This window comes from Gopherus flavomarginatus, chromosome 2 (genome assembly GCF_025201925.1).
Source record: "Gopherus flavomarginatus isolate rGopFla2 chromosome 2, rGopFla2.mat.asm, whole genome shotgun sequence".
NCBI classification, from domain to species: Eukaryota; Metazoa; Chordata; order Testudines; family Testudinidae; genus Gopherus; species Gopherus flavomarginatus.
Window position 1 is genome coordinate 52,426,375 of NC_066618.1, and position 21,411 is coordinate 52,447,785.

General features: G+C 41.4%; 1 protein-coding gene across 3 annotated transcripts in view; it reads right to left on the reverse strand.

Moving 5' to 3' along the window:
- Positions 1 to 19,608, reverse strand: part of ICA1 (islet cell autoantigen 1) — a 100,391-nt gene extending 80,783 nt beyond the window's left edge. The window contains exons 1-3 of one of the 3 annotated variants that reach the window (XM_050938645.1): positions 19,346 to 19,608; positions 8,419 to 8,464; positions 4,925 to 5,096 (exon numbers count right to left, since the gene is read on the reverse strand). In XM_050938645.1, the coding sequence (XP_050794602.1) occupies positions 4,925 to 5,096; positions 8,419 to 8,435 (189 nt within the window). In that variant the 5' untranslated portion in view covers positions 8,436 to 8,464; positions 19,346 to 19,608. The remainder of the gene's footprint in view (positions 1 to 4,924; positions 5,097 to 8,418; positions 8,465 to 19,345) is intronic. The other 2 variants (XM_050938646.1, XM_050938644.1) reach the window with 2 other exon arrangements.
- Positions 19,609 to 21,411: the final 1,803 nt, after the last annotated feature.

Genomic DNA, 21,411 nt, shown 5'->3' on the forward strand with positions numbered 1-21,411 from the left:
CACCACTACTGGCTTATAATCCACGATAAACAACATTCATCATATAAGTGCAACATAACAGGATAAATATTTTCAGAATGCCGTGAACTAAAGTACTATTCAGAAAGATGCACACATTCCCAACAACTGTTCAGAACACAGAGATTTTATATATTAATTTTCAAAGCAATCATACTGACTTCAAGTGAAAACTGGATGACGAACTGGGAAGGATAAAAGTCAGAGAAAAATGTCGTTTTCAGAACAATAGGATATTCTAAAGAAAGCTGTAAGATAAATTCTTTAAAAAAGGAACAAGTTTTATACCTGTATAACAATATATAGCATATTAGTATGTAGCTAGATACTCTGCCTTATTTATTACATGTTGGAAACCCTTTTACTTTCTTTCCCAGCTACACAAAAGATTGGAAGAAAGATGTACACTGAGCATTTTGTATATGAGGATTTCTGGAGCATGCAGAGCAATATTACTTTAAAAACCTGTTAGCATTTATGCATTTAAGTTATTTGTATGACACACACTACAATTTTTAGAACAGTAAACAGAATTATTTTTTGAAAGTTACTCCTCAAACCATGTAATGCTGACATACCATGTAATGATGCCACGAGTGTGAGAATCAACCTCAGGGTAGACTGTTAGTAACCAGGGCAGAAACCCCAAATTGGTTGTGAGCACTATACTTAGATTTCACCAACCAATTAACAAATGTAAACTCCTGAGGCACTCCAACTGCCTTAACATGGAGTCACAGGCAGTCCCTTTGGGTACTCCAATCTATCCCACCACCAAAGTGAGAGTACCTTTGTGATAGATGGTCCATCACACCAAGAGTCACAGTAATATTTAGGTTACTCCCAATCCCAAAGGACCAGCCACTTACTCTGGGTTAATGGTAAGTCACAACAAAGACTATGCATGTAACCAACCCAATAATAAACTATATAAAGAGTTATTAAACTGGAAAAGGAAACGAGAGAGTTATTTACAAGCTTGAAGTAGGTAAACATAGATACACAAGTGAGTTAAAATCTTAAGTTTCTAAAGGAAATAGAAACTTCTATCAGCGGCAAGCTTTACAAGTCCTTTAGGGGTAACCCAGACTAAGGACCTCGAGATCTCTTGTTTATGCCTAGAAACATTCTCCCACCATCCCCAGAATCCATGCAGCAGAGAGATATCAAGTGCTTTTTGTTTAGGGTTTTTATCCCCCTTCAGCCACAAGCCCTGAGCTGCAAACTCAGCTGATGGGAGGTGTTCACTTCTATGACCCATTTTCATGGGGAAGAGGTAGAACAAGAACAAAAGTTTTTTGTCCTCTTGTTGATGGAACACAGGGAAATTGCAGTTGTACCGTCCTACATTTGTACCAGTCTGCCTCGTATCGGTGGACCTTCCCTTTTGAGAAGGGGACAACACCTTCTGTTGAAGCTCAGCCCTTCACTCTAGCTAGTGACTCTCTCCCAATCTAGTGATTTACAGAGTCACTGAGGCTTACAATACATCCATCAAATATTACCTTACAATATGGGATACAAACGGTATAAATGAAATTAATGCATGCAACAACTCACAAGTATTCAAAGTCTAAACACCAAACATGTTCTTATAATTCCAATATGTATTTTAACAATATCAACACACAGGTGAATCAGACTGATTCCAGCTATGTATTTGCTAGTGTTCAGTTGAGACATGGAGACCTTGGCATGATGTGGCACCTAGTTTGCCAATGTCACAAATCAGTCTGCCCCTTTTATGCCAAATTTCAGACAAATGTTAAAACGTATGTGTGACTGAATGTATCTGTGTCCACATCCTACACATTACTGTAATAATCTTTGCACAAAGTGTGCCTTGCGAGGTACCATTTGAAAACTCATAATTTGCTGATCATTATTTTCCTGGTGAAATATGAGTGGCAACACTGTATGTGAAGTTATAAGATTCCACTGTATGGTGGTGTTAACACATTCCAAACGGAGGTTGGCAAATAGCTCTGTCTCAAACAAAGAATTGTGTGCACTGCTTAATTTATATTTAAGCAGTAAACAGAGTCATCAAGCAGGAAGGGGAGACAAAAGAAGTTCAAGCAGATAGGGGGAAAAAAAGCACGGAATATCTTTCCACAAGGCTCTGTCTCTCCTGAATCTCAGCTGGAAATGTTTTTCAAGAGAGGGACTGAGACTATAAAAAGAAGATATAAACACCCCAATAGGCCCCATCTCTCTCTCTCCCCCTTCCCAGGGCATTCTCTATGCCTGAAGCAACAAAGGAAGCCTTTGTTAGATTCTGGGAGTAGGGGTGTTGAGCTAGAGGGTTTGGTCAATAAGACGGCTGAAAACATATGGTGAGAAAATTTGTTTGAATCTGATAGTTTGTTAAGTTAGGCGCCAGTAGCGTTTTAACTTTATTTTCTTGTAATCACGTTGGACTTTTAAGCCTCATTACTTTTACTTACTTAAAATTTCTCTCTTTGAAGTTAATAAACTTGATGTACTGTTTTATTTAATCCAGTGTGTTTAAACTGAAGTGTCTGGGAAAATCCATTTGGGATGGCAAGTTATTTGCATATTATTTCTATTAAAGAAGCAACAGGCTTTATATACATTTGTATTGTCCAGGAGAGGGCTGGGTTGTACAAGACATACATCGCTGGGGGAAAATCTAAGACTGGTAGTGTGTTGGTGTCACCCTGCACTATAATGGGTAGGAGCCAATGTGTGTGTGACTGGTTGGCTACAGCACACATAGAGAATATAGCTGGCAGTGACGTACATGCTGGAAGGCATTGGTGAGCAGTCCAGGCTGGAGGCTACAGCAGCAAAATATGGTATATTAGAGAGGGAATTCTGAGCAAAAAAATAAAAGGTCTGCAAATTTTATTTGTCAATAAATAAATGTGGAGGCTCCAGTATTGCAGTGAGGAGCACCAGCCATTGGTTGCGTGCAGGTAGAAAATTGCCCTGCAGCGCCTACCCTCCCCAAGACACAGACTCAGACTGAGACTGCACCAGACCCTGACACAGTGCAAGGGCCGGGCCTGCCCCAGAAACACCCCAGCCCCCTTCCCATCTGTGCTGGGCGCACTAGGTGTACGCAGGCAGGTTCAGCCTGGCAGGGGCTTAGTGTAGAGTGAGAGGGTTCTGTGTGGGGCAATGTGGGAATGGGTGGCTTAATGAGGTAACTGGGTGCTGAGGGGATCTGGATGCACAGGGACTCATTGGGGGGTACCAGGAGCTAAGGCAACGGAACTTCGCGGGGGGGTGGTCCAAGTGAAGGTAGCTGGGGCTCAGCAGGTGAGTTTGTTGTGGGGGCTCAGTGTGAGGGGTCCAGGTACTAGGGAAGTGGGGCATGGTGGGGTAGGGGTCTGTTACAGTGGGTTGGGGCTCAGTAGAGCTGGGGTTCAAGGGCAGGGGACTCAGCAGAAGGTGGTGGGGGTACAGAAGTAGCATGGATAGGACTTGGCAAGGGGATCCAGGTGTGTGGGGCTAAGTGGAGGCGGGGGGTAATGGGTGTAGGGGGTGAGGCTTGGCAGGATGAGGGTTTGGGGGGGAGGTCTGGATGCATGGGGGTTGGGCTGAAGGGGAAGCAGCTCCCCATACAGTGACCCCTCTCTCGATAGCTGAGGAGCAATTGGGGCAAAAGGGGGAGGTGCGGAGATTCCTGCAGCTGGGTGAGGTTTCAGGGGGGAGGGGAGGGGAAGAAGGGTCTGACTGTGACCTGGCTGCTCCTTGCAGGGGAAGAGGAACCCTTCTCCACCCCCAGTGCAGCTGGGACTAGCAGCTGAGCCCAGCACAGGGTAGGACCCACATGCCGGGGTGTCCTCAGCCCCGCCCATTCACCCTCCCTTGCAATGATTTACGTCTCTGCCAGCTGCTCTGGACCCCCAAAATGATGTGCCCACTCTGCTGGGGAGGGGCACATGACCGTTTTTGCAAATTTCCTTTGCTTCCCCATCAGAAAGTCATTTTTCTGCAGGGAAACAAAGAAATCTGCAGGGGACATGAATTCTGCATGAGCGCAGCAGTGAAGAATTCCTCCAGGAGCAATTCCAATTTGGAGGACAGGGGTGACACAGCTACTCAGTCTCAGTTGTATCCTGATATGTCACAGTAGAAAGACACTTCATCAAGGGTCTCAAGTCTAATATTTGTCCTGTCTTAAAATAAGTATCGTTTTAGAGGGGGAAAATATAATTGTAAAAAGCCAATGAATCTCTTACATTTACATAGCAATTTTCAACCAGCATTCAAAAGGCTTGACAGACTAAGATCATTCTATCTACAGATGTTCTGTGGCATAAGCCCTAAACAACAGTTTGAATAAAGAATTTATCCAAATTAAAATTACAGAAGGAACAAATAGGTATAAAATAATTTTCCAAGTTTTAGCAACCTTAGGATAAAACCTGGTCCTACTAAACCAACAGAAAAATTCCCACTGACTTCAGAGGGGACCAGGATTTCACCCCCACATTTTGAGAGAAGGTGAAAAATTATTTGTTTAGCTTCCCCATTCCATTGCTGAGAACTTTTACCACCACCACAGTGATGATATTTTATAGGGCCCCCATAAACATCTTTTCTTTTAATAGTCTGCTAATTCAGCAGCAACATTTGAACACTTCTCCAGTGCTCTGCTGTTTTGCATAGTGAAACTATAAAATCTTAATTAGTAAGGAAAATATTGCTGAGTTGAGGTTGGCTGGTTTGTTGGTTTAAAACAAACAACCAACCACATTTAACTGTAGTGGATATCAAAGAGTGCAGTACTCCCACCTCACATACAACCTGCACATAAGATTAGACACATAAATACAAAGTATGGTACACATACATATGTACATACATACACACACATTATCAGATTTTCAGAGAAATTTCAGTCATTAATGTCTATTGTAAATTCATTACAAACCTCTAGTTTTGCATCCAGGTCTGCATCTGAAGCCACAACATGTTCATCTTCCTTCTTTCCTGTGACTTTAATAAGGGTTTGTTTTGTTTTCCAATATTTCTGCTGCATTTTATTGACCACAGATTTTTCCTGGCTTTGAGCATACTGGTCATAAAATTCCCTTGAATAACTGCTGAAACATTTAAGAAACAAAATTACAATGCTTGATTAAATAAAAAGAATGAGGCTTTTAAAAAAAACTTTCAAACATTTTATTAGATTTTTAAGGAGTATCAAGAAAAAGAGGAAAAAGGATATATATATTCTTTATCTGTGAAACAATATAAAACTACTAATTATGAACAAATACTTGTGGTTATGACTAAAAACCCTAGACTTGAACATTTCTGCACTTTGCAATGGTCAAATCCTAAACCTGAAGTTGTCGTTAATGCTCATCACTACCAAATATGCAGTAAATTCTCTAATTCCTTTTAGCCAAAAGAAATATTAGCATGACAATATATTCATGAATGTTTCCAGTCTTATTTTTGGACGCATTTAAACCACTTCCAATTTGAATGTTGTAAATTGGTAGTGTTGCCCATTATTAAAACATCTCTACCCCGATATAATGCGACCCAATATAGCACAAATTCGGATATAACGTGGTAAAGCAGTGCTCCAAGGGGGCAAAGCTGCGCACTCCAGTGGATCAGAGCAAGTTCGATATAACACTGTTTCACCTATAATGTGGTAAGATTTTTTGGCTCCCGAGGACAATGTTATATCGGGGTAGAGGTATATTTAGTAGTGAAGAATTCTTCAGTATTATAGTGTGATTTATTGCAGATATGATAATGTCTCAGTTTGTGTTTTTATTTACTTGTTCTGTAATGGTTTTTTGATTCATATATTGGGAGATATTTCAGGAGAAATCCGGGGCCCACTCAAGGGCTGCAGTAGAAAACTGCTATTGTCTTCAACAGATCCAGGATTTCAACCTGAATGTCAATCTTGTATGTAAACACATTGCAACTCAATGTGTAGAAAGGGGGGAGGGATAGCTCAGTGGTTTGAGCATTGGCCTGCTAAACCCAGGGTTCAATTCTTGAGGGGGCCATTTGGGGAACTGGGGCAAAAAAATCTGTCTGGGGATTAGTCCAGTATTTGAGCAGGGGGTTGGACTAGATGACCTCCTGAGGTCCCTTCCAACCCTAATATTCTATGCCTTATCCAGAAGCAGTAAAAATGGATGATGCTTGATTGTATGCAACATGTACATTTCTCCCAGATTATTTTCTATTGGGGGATGATTCTGCCTCTCTTTTGTAAACTTATTGAAGTTGTAGATCAGGGGTCGGCAACCTCTGGCATGCGGCTCACCAGGGTAAGCACTCTGGCAGGTCGGGCCAGTTTGGTTACCTGCCGCGTCGCTAGGTTTGGCCGATCGCAGCTCCCACTAGCCGTGGTTTGCCATCCCAGGCCAATGGGGCGGCGGGAAGCAGCGCGGGCAAGGGATGTGATGGCTGTGGCTTCCCGCCACCCCCCTTGGCCTGGGACGGCGAACCATGGCCAGTGAGAGCTGCGATCGGCCAAACCTCCCGACGCGGCAGGTAAACAAACTGGCCCAGCCCGCCGGGTGCTTACCCTGGCGAGCCGCGTGCTCGAGGCTGCTGACCCCTGTTGTAGATGAAATAGAAACTGCACTCTCCTACAATTCCTTTAACCATATGAGGCACAGAAAATTTAGCTTCTCAATATAACACTGATGTGTCTGATGAACAATTAATTAACTTCTGTGAAAACTGAATCTCTAATCCATAAATAACTGAAAAACTGCATTAATTTTGCAAATGTTTAAATTCTTCTAGAATAATAATTTTATATAATTTTAATATTAGCAAACCCATTGCTTTTAAAGAGACTGAATACTTGTTAAAATATAAAATAAAATACGAAGGCTCAGTTATGCCCCTACATGCTTCATAGCCACATAGTGCTTTGTGTTATATACATTTTAAAAAACGATTGAATCAAATGGTATAGTTAGGTCATACAATTAAATTTCTTAGTGAATATAAACACTTTTTTCGTCTCTCACAAAAATATTTACAATAGAGAAATTAAAGCATCTTATTCAACCTAAACACTGACTTGTAAGATTTGATTGCAGATCCCAAAGTAAAAATAAAGCTTTCAGTTACTTTTTTGCAGCAGCACAAAATACCCAGTATATGAAAAAACATGCCAAATCCAATTTCATGTGCAACTCTTTGTAAACTAATTGCATACATATTAACAAGGGACAGCATATTAGGTCAGGTGAAATGTGTTGTATATTTATGATGCAGCAAATATCAATTGAAGTTTTAATCCTGTTACTGAAATGAGGATCGAAAGAATCCCCATCATAAAGTTAAGAATTTTCAGATAGATTTCTTTGGAGAACTAGGGTCTTAATTCTCAAAGTAAATCAGCTTTTATCTATAATAAAAGTGACAATGTCCCTTAAAATTATTCAAAATAGAAATGATATCAAAATCACTTCAAGGAAAAATGTAAAATTAAATTAAACACACCCACACACTCATAAAAACAAACATTTTCAAAACATATTTTATTAAAAGGACTTAATGGGAAATTAAAGTTTATAATTCATGTTTTGCAATATCTCAAGTCTCAGACCTGCACTGTGGTCAGAACAGGCAGACTATTATATCTCACTAAAGTCAATGAGGCAGTACCTGGGCAGATCAAAACATAGGATCAAAGCCCCAGTGTTTCAGCTTTCATTCCTACTTCTTCTGAGGTCAAGGGGAATTCAGTGGGTACACAGTTGGGCTACAAATGTCATATAACAAAAAGGAAAATTGATTTAATAAGAATTATGGATTTAGAGAATTCTTAGATAATAGCCAAATTTCAAAGAAATCCGGGGAATATAACCGCTTATCAATTTCTTAAGGATAATGGAAAAACTACATTTTTAAATTGAACTTTGAGAAAAAAAAGAGTCTTGTTTATGCATTAGAGTTGATCATAATTTTTAAAGTGTACCTTATATGAGGAATTGAGTGTTGCCCATATAGTCTGTAGATAGGATAACTGAACAGAAAAAGCCTCTGTACTACAGGACACTGTTTCTGTGAACAACTTTATTCAGTACTGTAAATTGTCACCCTGGGTTTTTATACAGTGAATAATCATGAACATATGTTTAAATTTTACTATAATTTAACAAAACCTAACAACAATTATAACTAAAGAATTATCTACTTTAGTCATAAAGTTAAATGATGTGGATAAAACAGAAGATTAATAACTAACATATTGGTTTTTCCATTACTTGATCACATGGTAGTCATTTTTTTTTCCAATCTGTCCTTACTGGGATTTTATGTCAAAGACTGGATGTCAAAACAAAAAAAGTGCGGTAAGTATAGACAGCAACACTTCAGCATGTGTCTTCTAATTTTATTAGTGTGACAGGTTAACAATATAAAATTACTTACTACTTATGGCCATCCATGTTTCTTTATTTTCCTCAGACACTTGGAACTAAAAAAAACAACAACATATATATAAGACCACTAAAATTGAATTTAAAATAAAACTGAAATAAGCTCTTAAACTAGATATACAGCCATATATACATGTTAAGTATTATGTTTACAGCATCCTTCTTTCCATGTTGTCCCAAAATATTTCACAAGCTATGGATCAAATGCGGCACTCATGTACACACATGGAACTCTCATTCAAGTCAATGGGGACCACATAGAATGATAAAAATGTAGGGCTGAAAGGAACCTCGAGAAGACATCAAGTCTAGCCTTCTGTGCTGGAGGCAGGACCAAGAAAACCTAGACCATACGTGACAAGTGTTTGTCTAACTTGTTCTTTAAAAACCTCCAGTGATGGGGATTCCACAACCTCCCTTGGAAGCCTATTCCAGAGCTTAACTACCCTCATGGTTAGAAAGTTTTTCCTAATATCTAACCTAAATTTCCATTGACGCACAGTAAATCCATTACTTCTTGTCTTACCTTCAGTGGACATGCAGAACAATTGATCATTGCCCTCTTTATAATAGCGCTTAACACTAGGGATGTAAATACCATTTAAAAAGTTAACCATTTAAACGATTAAAAATATGTTGTTTAAACAGTTAGCTGATTAAGCGTCTGGGGCCGACCCCACTGACCAGCGCAGCTGAAGCTGGGGCTGCTTCAGCCAGCATGGGGTCGCTGCGACCGTTCCAGCCAGCCAGCCCAGAGTTGATGGTTAAGGTGGGTTAACTGGTAAGACTAATGCTTACTGGTTAACCTTTTACATCTCTACTTAACACATTTCAAGACTTATCAGGTTCTGCCCAGCTTTCTTTTCTCAAGACTAGAGATGCCCAGCTCTTTTAATCCTGTCCTCATAGTTCAGGGTTGGGGGTTTTTTTAAGCTTTTTATAATTTTTTGTCACTTTCCTCTTTGGACTCTTTCCAATTTCTCCACATCTTTCCTAAATCATGGTGCCAGAATTGGACACCATACTCCATCTGAGGCCTCACAGTGCTGAATAAAGTGGAACAATTACCTCCTGTGCCTTACATACCGCACTCCTGTTAATACACCTCAAAATAATATTCGTCTTTTTTGCAATGGCATCACGCAAAGGTGTACCTCACCAGCTATTCCTCACAAGTAGACCTTCTCCTTCCAGTATGCACCAGTACCACTATAGTGGTGCTGTAGTACAGGAGGCTGCGACAACTGATGTGGGTGAGGATGGAGCTGTGTTTGGCCCTTAGTGCAGTGGGTCCCCAGTAAAGAGTTCAGAATAAAACTGATAGGAAACATGTGCTGCAGGCTTTAAAAATACATAAATAAATAAATAAAGTTTTAGAATGAAAGATGTAACCTTGTGAATGGATCTGTTTTGTTCAGAATTCCTTCTTTCCTTTCAGATAAGGAACTAGCAAAATGATCCATTTCACCACCTCCTGGACAGATTACAATTAACTGCATTCGTACTATCCAGTGGAAGCAGCACAGAGGCTCCAGCTTCTGCAGAACAGGGCAGCCCAACTTCATGGTGGAATGAATCACCACGAACCTATCACTTCTACATTATGCACCCTTCTCTGGGTCCCATTTCACTTCCAAGGCCAATTCAAGATCTTGGGCCTGGTCTTCAAAGCGAGCAACAGTTCAGGACCCAGCTACAGCGAGGGCTATCGCTTCATCCATGTACCAGAGGAAAACAACTGACTTGGGGGGTCAATTCAGCGAACAAAACCAAGAGTGCATGGGAGCTGCAGATAAAGAGTTCTTTGTTGAAGAGCTCATCGGTATAATGAATTATCAAAGGAAATTTGATTAAGACAAAGTCTCACTATACTTTTACAATTCACTGCAAGGTCCATCTGTAATCCAAGTGTTTTAAAATACACAATCCACTCAGGCAGAGATTCCTAAAATCAGGAAATGGTAATGAGAAGAAAAACCCTACAAAGTCACTATGGATGTCTACCTGCAGATAAATTTAGTTATTCAAAGGGGACACACTACAGTGATATATAAAGAACTAAGATTAATCCATCAAATGACATGCTCTCTTGGGAAGTATCTAGAAATAACATATGTGGATAGCATGAAATGTGAAGAAGAATCCAGCAAACCCTTCCTTTATCTTAAGGTATTGTGTGAAAACAGGAGATGAATTCACACTCCTGGTAATGCCTAAGCTCTCCACCAGCCTCTCGGTTATTATACATTCATGGTTCCTGATCTGATATGACCCTGCAAGCACTAAGGATCTTCCACTCCCATTGAACTCCCTCTGCATCTGCATTTTAAACCAATTATATTACTTCAGTCCTTCCTTATCTTCATTTTAAATAATCAATTATCTAGACACATTTTTAGCCAGCTGCATAGCAAAGAGAAATTAATTGTACCTGTTCTAAGTAGAAATAGCGTCACTCTTGCAAGTACAGTATTTTGTAACAAAACAAGCAGCACTGTAGTACATGTAATAAAATACTAGCTTTAAGCAAGTTCTATTTTTAAGATACATAAGAATTATGGACTCCTTCCTTGCAGGAAGAGCTAAAGGGGAGGAAATCTCTGCAAGGTTCCTCTCATGGAGATTTGTCCCTGACTGTTCCATTGGGAAACAAGGGCTGTCTACGTGGAGGTCTTGTGCCTCTGCACCAGCTCTGTGTCCCTGCCATTCCTCTCCACAATTCCCTGAAAGCATGTTTCCATAAAAATCAAATATCCATGGCTTCTGCAGTCAAGAGGATCCTCACTGCAAGTGGGGATGTAGAAAGGACAAAGTGCATTCCCTTCAGTATGCCCATGAACTTGCATAACCAACAGGTCAGGGGATAACTGACACGTCTTGTTAGTTCTATTTTGTTATTTTCCCAAGCAGCGTCAGGAATATAGAGCTGCCTGTTTGGCTTGTATTAGTGACGTAAATCATCCATTGTAAGAGGACAACACAGAATCATGAGCTCAGTTTGCTATGTACGTACAGAATGAATGACTCAAAATACAACGACCCAATCTGGCAATCTAATCCCTGTGGGAAGAACCATAGGCCCATGCAGAGCCCAGTGTGGATCGTTTTGCAGGACTGAGAACTAAATTTTTAAATCTCCACATCTCCTAACGATTTGGGATCTTAAACGATACTTTTACACCTTATATAAAAACATTGCCATAAGACCTGCATTGTCATGCAAAGTTTTTTTCCCTTTAACATTACACATTTCATTCACTACTGGGAAAGGAAAACAATAAATAAATAACCCATTCAATTTACTTTGGATATCTGACACATCAGAACAGTCTTGAACTGTTTAGCCTGCCAACTTTAACTTTTATGAGGGATATTGTATTATATCATGTCTCAGAGGGAGGCCACTAAGGGAGAGACTATATTTTGCAGGCAATAACATCTAAATAATAGCCACAAGAGCAGAAAGCGTTTTTACTGCTATAAAGAAAAAATGGAATAATGATGTCTTGAAAGGTTTACCAAACGGTCCTGTTCTTCAGAAAAAGCAGCACAACATTTTTCATTTATACTTCATACAGAATTTAATTTAAGGAATGATCCTATACAAGAGAAATTATTCCTCATAAACAATATATAACAAAAATCAGCTAGACTTGATCTAGAATTCTTAGCTGTTATATTTATACGCAAACCAGCATTTCAGGGTTCTCTCTTGGGCTTTCCTGCAGTACCTATCACCAGAGTACCTAAGGCTCTGGTCCTCCATACACACCCATGCTCAGCTTCAAGCACACAAAAAGTTCAAGTTAATGAGACTACTCATCCATGTGCTTATTTTGTATGAAGGATTAGTGCCTAATTGCTGAAATTGGCACCTTTTCTTCCTCTTCTGACCACCTTTGGTCTATGCTTAATCAGAAACAGAGATGCATAACTAAACCCCATATTCTTACAGTTTACCTTCAGCTTTGCAGGAAAAAAGATTGCAACTGCTTCCTTTAAAAAAAAAAAAAAAGGAGAGAGAGAGAGAGAGAGAGAGAGATGTTGCTTCGTTGGAAGTAAAGCTGAAGGAGGGAAATGAGTTCAGGAGCTAGGATCAGGAAATAACAGTCTTTTTTTCCTGGCTGCTTTTACAAATACGTCTTATTCTGTTATGTCTTAGAAATACCACAATCATCTCAGAATAGAGGGTCTCATGGAGATTCTGTAGAACTGCTCTATACATTATAGAGATTTTCTCCTCATCCATACCCAGTACTGGGGACAAAAACTTCACCATGAAGCCCACTGGGACCACTTCCCTCTTCCACTCCTAGGTATCACTGAGATATATATTTATTATTTTGCATATAATTTCCCACCATTTCTAGTTCCCCCTCACAGCTCAGGCTTTTGAGGCACAAGTGGCAAAATTTCATCTCTCTCTCATAAATTCCACCCCACCCTCCCAAAATTTTTTTGGTGGATTTTCTACAACTTTGAATTGATTATCTGTCACATCTAATTTTGTTGTTAAAGTTTTCCCCCTTTGTCTCTGAAGTAGTAAAAGGCTGCGCTGATCCATTTTGTGCCTAAGCAATTTTAGGGAAGCTCTAATACTGTGCTCCCTTCTTCTTTTCTTGGTATACTTGAGTTGTGGGAAGTGCAAATGACCAAATGTACATTAGATTGTGAGACATGTAATTCAAAACCTGGACTCTAGGGAATATGAAGAAATCTGGATCACTTAAGTTTACTCACTGGCATTTTATGGTACTGTCTATGATCCTGATCTGCATATGCTTACTACTGGGTTTAGTATTCACTAACTTGATTGCATAGGCCTCGTTAGCACTACAAAAGTAATTTTCCCTCTCTTGATATTCATACCTTCTTGTCAACTGTTGAGAACAGGACACTTCCACCTTAATCGAATTGGCTTTGTTAGCACTGACCCCCCCACACACTTGGTAAGGCAACTCCCATCTTTTCAAGTGCTTTGAGTGTGTGTGTATATATATATATATATATATATATATATATATATATATATATATATATATATATATATACTGCTTACTGTACTTTTCACTCCATGCATCTGATGAAGTGGGTTTTAGACCACGAAAGCTTATGCCCAAATAAATTTGTTAGTCTGTAAGATGCCACAAGGACTCCTCTTTGTTTTTACCAGTAACAATGTATGTGCTTGAGGACTATATTTTGTATTACTAAAACCATTAGTCCCTCTTTCATTCAACTTTAAATCCTCAGTAAGGGCTTGTCTACACAGGGAAACGGATTGTAATTGCTATTGTGGAATAAACTATAAAAGTCATTTCATTCCAGAATCCATAAACGTATAGCTCATAAAGCTAGATGGAACCCATGTGACCATCTAATCTGACTTCCTGCATTACACAGGCGATAGAATTTCTTTAAATTAATTCTTGTTTGAATAATTGAAAGTGCACTAATTACTGAGGAATGATGTGCCTTTAATCCAGAATAGAGCATCCACACAGGGAACTAGTCCAGAATACTTTCTGAAGAACAGTTTATTCTAATCAATTTCCTTGTGTAAACAAGCCCTTACTGAATGTAGTAACCAGGGATCCATTTCCTCTGTAGACATTCTAGCCTTTAGGGTATACCATCTACCATTGCTACTGCTTTGTGCCCTCCTTCCCTTTCCCAATCAATAAATTTTAATTCGCACTTAAACGCTATGTGTTTCTCTGTAGCAAATGTCAACCCAACTGCATATTACTTCTACATTATGTCTGCAAGAAGAAGAGTTTAATTCCTAAACAGAAGCACCTCATTTTTTTGGTTGGCAGAACTGGGAAATGTTGGAGATCTCATGTGTTGGACTGTAGGGAGAAGTGGAAATTTGGCACTATGTCAAAGTGATCTCTATTTTTTAATTTTCATAGACATTTTTGGTCCTTGCACAACTGCAAGGTCCACTTCAAGTATCAAAATTCTTCTTTAAATACAAAATGATTGTAACCAAGGTTGTGCTGATGCAATCTCTCGGGTATTCCAGTGTTCTCCCCACAACTGCCAAATCTGATTATGCTGTACGCCTGACAAATTGTGTGTTACAATAACAATTATAAGATTGCAAGAAAGTGCTTCAGAATTTTTAAGTTTATTTTTTACTCAGTTTAAATTTAAAACATTTTAAAGTGTTGTCTTTTTTCCCCAAAACCTAAAATTCCACGTTTCAAGGCATGGAACATTTTTACAGCAGAATTACACATCCCTGAAACTAGCGGTTTATCTCAATAACACTGATAAGGCTGTTATATGTAGACATCACACTCTCTAGCGTAACAAAGTATTTCAAATGTAAGTGCAGGCATACTCAACTGGCAACAGAATCACGTGCAAACAACCGTCTTTTCTAGGTAATAATTAACTTTCACAAAGCATAATGTACACCATACAAATAGGTTAATACAGCACATTAAATTGTTATTTCAGTCTAAAATGATATTAACTTTGCAATTGCTGCAAGTGAAACAGTCCCTGCACAAAAACCCAGTACGTAATATCCCTTTGCCCTTTTACAGCACCTTTCATTTGAAGAGTTCAAAGCACTTCTAAAATACACATGAAAGCCTAACATGACCCTGGGATGGTGGTAGGTAAGTATCCATTTTAGAGATGGGTATACTGAGAACAAAAAATTCAGTGTCTTGTCCAACTTCATTCTGCACATCTATGGCGGAGCTGGGAATAAAGCTCAGTCCTTCAATTAAGCACATTTAAGAACCTCTTTAATTTCTCTGAAATGACTATAAAACATTCTTTAGCAATACATTTTAGCAATCTAAAATTAAACAAAACAAAATCTATGCCAAGTAGAATAAATTAGAAAGAAATCAAATATTATTATGATATCTTATTTATGCAGAGCACCTGCCTTTGTTTAGACTATTAAAACAGTTTTGGCAACTCTCTGCTATATCTCAGATTTAACCATACTAGAATAATATTTTATATAATGAAGTTGTTACTTTTCTAGAACATTGTTCTATTAGAAAATGAGCTTATTCATAAACTGAGTTGGCAAGTCTCTTCCATTATCTGGTATGTCAGAAAAAAAGATAGATATTGCTATAATACAGAGGTCGGCAACCTCTGGCACGCGGCTCGCCAGGTAAGCACCCTAGCGGGCCGGGCCAGTTTCTTTACCTGCTGCATTGGCAGGCTCGGCAGATCGCAGCTCCCACTGGCTGCAGTTCGCCATCCCAGGCCAATGAGGGCAGCAGGAAGTGCCACGGGTTGAGGGATGTGCTGGCTGCAGCTTCCCACCACCCACATTGGCCTGGGATGGCAAACTGTGGCCAGAGGGAGCCGTGATCCGCAGACGCAGCATGTAAACAAACTGGCACGACCCACCAGAGTGCTTACTCCTGCTATAATAGATCAGATCGAGGCTCAACTGGTCAGATATCCTATTTCCAGCAGTGCTTACTACTTAACATATCTAATTTAAATCCCTACCCCCACTCATCCATTAAGCAAGATGCATAATACTATTGCTGTACATGGGGGGAGAGGGAGAATATTCCTCTCTGAACTCCATCAGCTGGTCAGCTTGCACTCTGATCCATGAGGTCTGATTAACCATATGGTTTTACCTGCACAGCAATAGCAATATACAATGATCCTGTTTCACCTTGGAGTCAACACCCCAGACCAAGGGCTGGTCTACACTACGGGGGGAAATCGATCTTAGATACGCAACTTCAGCTACGTGAATAAAATAGCTGAAGTCTAAGTATCTAAGATCGAATTACTCACCCGTCCTCACTGCGCGGGATCGATGTCCGCGGCTCCCCCTGTCGATTCCGCAACTCCGTTGGGGTTGGTGGAGTTCCGGAATTGATATAAGCGCGCTCGGGGATCGATTTTAACCCGCCGATACGGCGGGTAGTCTAGACGTAGCCCAACACAGACTGGTTGTGCTTGAAAGTCAACCTTTGAACTATAGTTTTCAATGAAACACCAATGGGATCTGTAATTAGCTCCACTGCAGGAGTCACCTCTACTGAAGATACGAGCAAGAGTGACTTGAATGTTCTTAAAGTGACCTGTAACAGATAATTCCCAAGATCTACAGTAACCGATTGCATAAGAGACACACCGTTACTACAGCTAGTAACAGCCACAAAACAATTGTTGTGAAATCACAATTACTAGGCAGCGTAGAAAAGTAAGAAGGTTTCCAGTGTTCTTGGCTTCCAGTCTTTCCTTATTTATAATGCTTTTGCATAATTCTGCAAAGTTTAACCGTGAAAATACCACACAAATTAAACAGTGGCAAAATATTTTGAATAACCAACTGCTTTACTGCTATGCTGTTGGAGGAGGTATTTAAGAAAATATAAATGACACTTTGATGGCATTTCCTGACTTTTGTTTTGAAGATTGATGGAGTAATAGGTTTTCTTGCCAGCTTAAACAACAGCTTTCAACACTAAGTTAGAGGGTAAAAAGTATGTGCAATTATTCAAACTTTTTTTGGCAGTATTACTTAGGAATTCATCAGAACAGTTCAGAGTTGGGACTGTGAAGCACATATAATGTATAGATAGCACTGCAATATAGTTAGCTTTAAAAGGAAGGAGGAAATGCTTGTTTTTAAAGTAACATAGATCCCCACCCCACAGTCTTTACTCAGGCAAAACTCCCATTGATTTCAGCAGGCTGGGCTCAGAGTTTATACTAGACCAATAGTTTATACTCTTTCCCATAACATGACCCTATATTTCAAAGAAAAAATAGTTTCTGGACCCAATCTTCCTCCTATCTAGCCACAAATGACATCCCTAGACGATCTCCAGTGTACGGTGCAATCCCCATGTTGAGAACCAATGCAACGTATCAGTTTCATTAAAAGCCATCACCCAATAGTGCAGTAATAGAAAACTTATGCAGCTCTAATGTAGACAAGGCATTGGCAGCATTTTAACCATCATATTGCCTTCACATATAGCTTGTCTACTTGGAAAATTTTTATTTGTTATGCCAATACATTAACAGTGGCTTTCTTTGCTTCAGCTTAAACCTTTTCCTCAATGCCATAAGCTAAAACTGAAAAAAGGCAATCATACCAGGATACAAGTGTCCACACGATGGGTTATGATGATGTAACTATATCTGTTAAAATTCACATATTAATGCCTACACGGGGAAATTCATTATACAAGGTCATAGTCTAGACAACAAAGTGATAAAAAACAGTGGAGCTGTCAGTGCCTTGCCTCTGCAAGAGCCCTCACCATTGCTACCACCAATAGGAAACATTGGGGGAATGATTGGCATTACACAAGGTCTGAGTTTTGGATTCTCAAATCCTTCACACAGTTTGCTTGGTCTGATGTTGTGAGAAAGTGAACAAACAGCTCTAGGAGATGTAGCTTTCACCTGATACCAACAGCTGACTGCCCCAGCAGGCAGAACCAGGGAACTAAGCTCACTTCAGAGAAGCCTACTCTGGAGGAAAAAAACTTGGTATCTGGGCCTTTTCAGCCCATAATTTGTACATATAGCTTCATACTTTCAACACACCCCACACCCACCAAGAAACCAAGACATGGGAGAAGATAACAGAGGTAAACAATGGGAAAACATGACTACCAAGGATGACATATCAACAAGGCATTTCAGCTACTAAAGATTCAGCTTTCCCCTTTCCAATACATCCAGAGAACCGTAGGAGATAAATATTCTGGAAACTAAAGGTCAGATTCTGATTTCAGTTTCACGGACATAAATCAGGTCCTAATCCACTGAAACCAAATAGAACCATAATCTCTGCTGGATCAGAATGAGAGACTGAGACTATTAGCACTAAATGAGATAGTTCAGAACAGAACACTTATTTCATTTACATATATAAATACACTTACAATATATATTTACATAAATAAATACCTGTGTTAGTATATCAATGAGTTAAATAGCATGCTGCTCAGATGCTCATTGAAGGGACTCAGTCAATTTACATTCAGACTTAAACCCGGGGCTTTAAAACAAAACCACACCAAGGTACTAAATGCATGCTGTTCACATGCTAATTTAAAGGACACAGCAAACAAATCTATGATTTGTAAAACTAAGCTTTTTACAATACAAATGCTCCATTAGAAATATTTTCATGCTTTTTAAAATCCCAGTGGAACCAGTTTTGTTGGGCTGTAGCCATTTCACTATCTGGTTTGCAGCCCAAACAGAGCAATATGCACAAAAATAGAAAAAAAGAGAAACCCACTATTAACCTGGGGGAAAACAGCCACTACATTTTCTTCATCCAAGCTCAAAAAAATGCAAAACGTGAACAAACAGAAAAAAACAGTAAAAAGTTTGTTTGATTTTTAAATTTCTTTCCATTTTAATCTGTGGGGTCGGCAGCAACACGGAGAAGGATTTTTAATAGTTTTAACTGGACATTTCCCCCTGTTGCCATGTCTGCCCATTTTCCACAAGGCCAGTAGCTGGAGGGGATGGAGCCAGAGAGACATGGATAAACTGCATATGAACCCAGTGATGTACCCGAATGGCAAGGGGGGGCAGGGGAATGGAAGGGGACAGGTGCCATTTTGTAACCTGGAAATTGTCCACAGGCAAAGCCCATTAGGAGTCACAATCCAGCCTCAGCCACATCTGGCTTTACACCCTCACCTGCGGCGCATCAGTGCCCCACGCCCACCCCTCCCCCAGCAAGAGAGGCGAGGGATCCCACCCGAGGGAGACGTGGTACCTGCCCAGCATGCCCACCCCGCAGCCCTGCCCTGCCCGGCCCGGCCCGGCCCTTAGGCGCCTCCTCCCGGGCACCAGCTGCCAGAGGAAAAACCTGCTCTTCCAGCCAGGCCCGGCACCGAGAAGCCGCGATCACCCCCCGGGGCCTCCCCGGCTGCGCTCACCTTGTCCGGGGATGCGGAGGGCGCAGCCGCCCTGTGCTGGACGCAGAGGGCTGGGCGCGCCCCGCTCCCCGCGCGGCCCCTCTTCGCCGGGGCGCCCCCCACAGCCCGCGCCGGGGCCTGCTGAGCTGCCGCCGCCCCAGGTGTTCCAGCCCCGCCAGCGTCACAATGCCGAACGCAGGCTCCTCCGCCGGGGAGACCGGCCCTGAGCAGGGCGGAGCCTCCGTCACCTACATCCTCCTCCCCGCCCTCGGCTCCAGCACTCAGGAGCGCTGCCCTGGCGCGAACTGGGGCCCTATTGTCTGTCCCCAGTTCCGTGCCTGGCAGCGCCCTTGGCTTGTCAGCGCCAGGCTGACAGTCACCCCCGCCCCTTTGTCTGCCCCGGCCTGGCTGAATTCTGAATTCTGTACTGGAGGCAATACATGAAATCCTCTCCTCCCTACAGTCCCGTCCCCCCCCCCCCCCCCCGGAATCAGGAAGCCTCTGGGTGCTGGGGGGCAGGGCGACCTAGTGGATACAGAGTGACGAGGAAGGAATGGACAGCAGGGGCTGGATCCAGCTCCCATGCAAGTCAAGTGAGAGCCTGGCCCTTGACTTCCAGCCGGAGAGTTGGAGCAACCTCCGGGAGTCTTCATACCTCTAGCAGTATTGCCAATAGCAGATGAAAAATCATGAGTCAGACCCCAAAAAATCATAAAACTGCCCCCAGAAAACATGAGATTTTTTACAAAGATTTTATTGTGTTTTATAGGTCAGCCTTTGGGTTTTTCAACTCCCTTTGCCCATCCCCAGGGTATATGCATGTGACAGTGTTTCCCATTCTCCCACAGGTACTGGATAAGGTAACTTTGCCTCTGCTCCAGGAGCTCTCACCTCCACATATGCTTGATTCTTGCCCAGCAATTAATCCTGTCCTCCAGTCCTCCATCAGTTAGTTGTGTCCAGGGATGGCTCTAGACATTTCGCTGCCCCAAGCACGGCGGCATGCCACGTGGGGCGCTCTGACGGTTGCTGGTCCCACGGCTCCAGTGGACCTCCCACAGGCGTGCCTGCGGAGGGTCTGCTGGTCCCACAGCTTCGGCAGAGTGCCCCCCGTGGCATGCCGCCCCAAGCATGTGTTTGGCATGCTGTGGCCTGGAGCCGCCCCTGGTTGTGTCCCCACTCAAGTCTCCTCAGTTCAGCCTCCCTACTCCATAGACCCCACCATCCTCACTTCATCCTCCCAGCACTCACCCATCCGCTCAGAACCCACCATCAGTACAGCCCCTGCATCTTTTCAGCCCCCCTGCAACCCCCAGGGCACAGTTCAGCCCTTCCAGCCTCATCTCTATTCCTTTTAGAGTTCTTCACCCTCCCCAAGCTTGGGGTGGGGGTGGCTGCAGTGGGATCCCCTCTCCTGTTACCCAGGGTTTTCAGAATCCAAAACAGTGGTAACTTAACTGTTTCTCTCCAGGCAGTGTCAGTAATAAATCAATGAGGACGCAGCTCATCCCTCTGACAAATCATTGGCACAAGCTAGAGTCTTTTTTATTAGATCTTAAGCACACACACATACATATGCTGTCAGCATAGGTTTAGAGCATTTCAAAACATTTATATTTACCTAAAGTTAAGAAATGGTTTAAAAGTATCAGTGACCAGGCTTTGGGTGGCGGGGGAAGGATCTCCCTTCCCTCTGACTGCTGGAGAGCTTAGATGCCAGATCCATGCTCAAAGAAAACTTCCTCAAATTGCCCCAAAGCAAATTATTTTGCCTACTCTTTTATAGCTAACTTCAAAGCACATAACCTATAGTGACTCCGAGTGGGTCACCATAGTAATCCCTAATGGGTCACTAATTCTCCTACTTTCAGCAAAACTACTCATTATCTCTTATCATCAAAATGTTTCTAGTCATAACAATAATAAAACGTACGTATCAAAGGTGTCAGGTGCTCCAGGCTAAAGTCAACCATCTAAACACTCCTTCTATTCTCACAATACATTCATTTCTTATCCCATCCTCCCATTCTGATAGCAAAATTGCAGACATGCAGTTATTTGGCCTTGCCTCTCAGAGCCTAAAGATT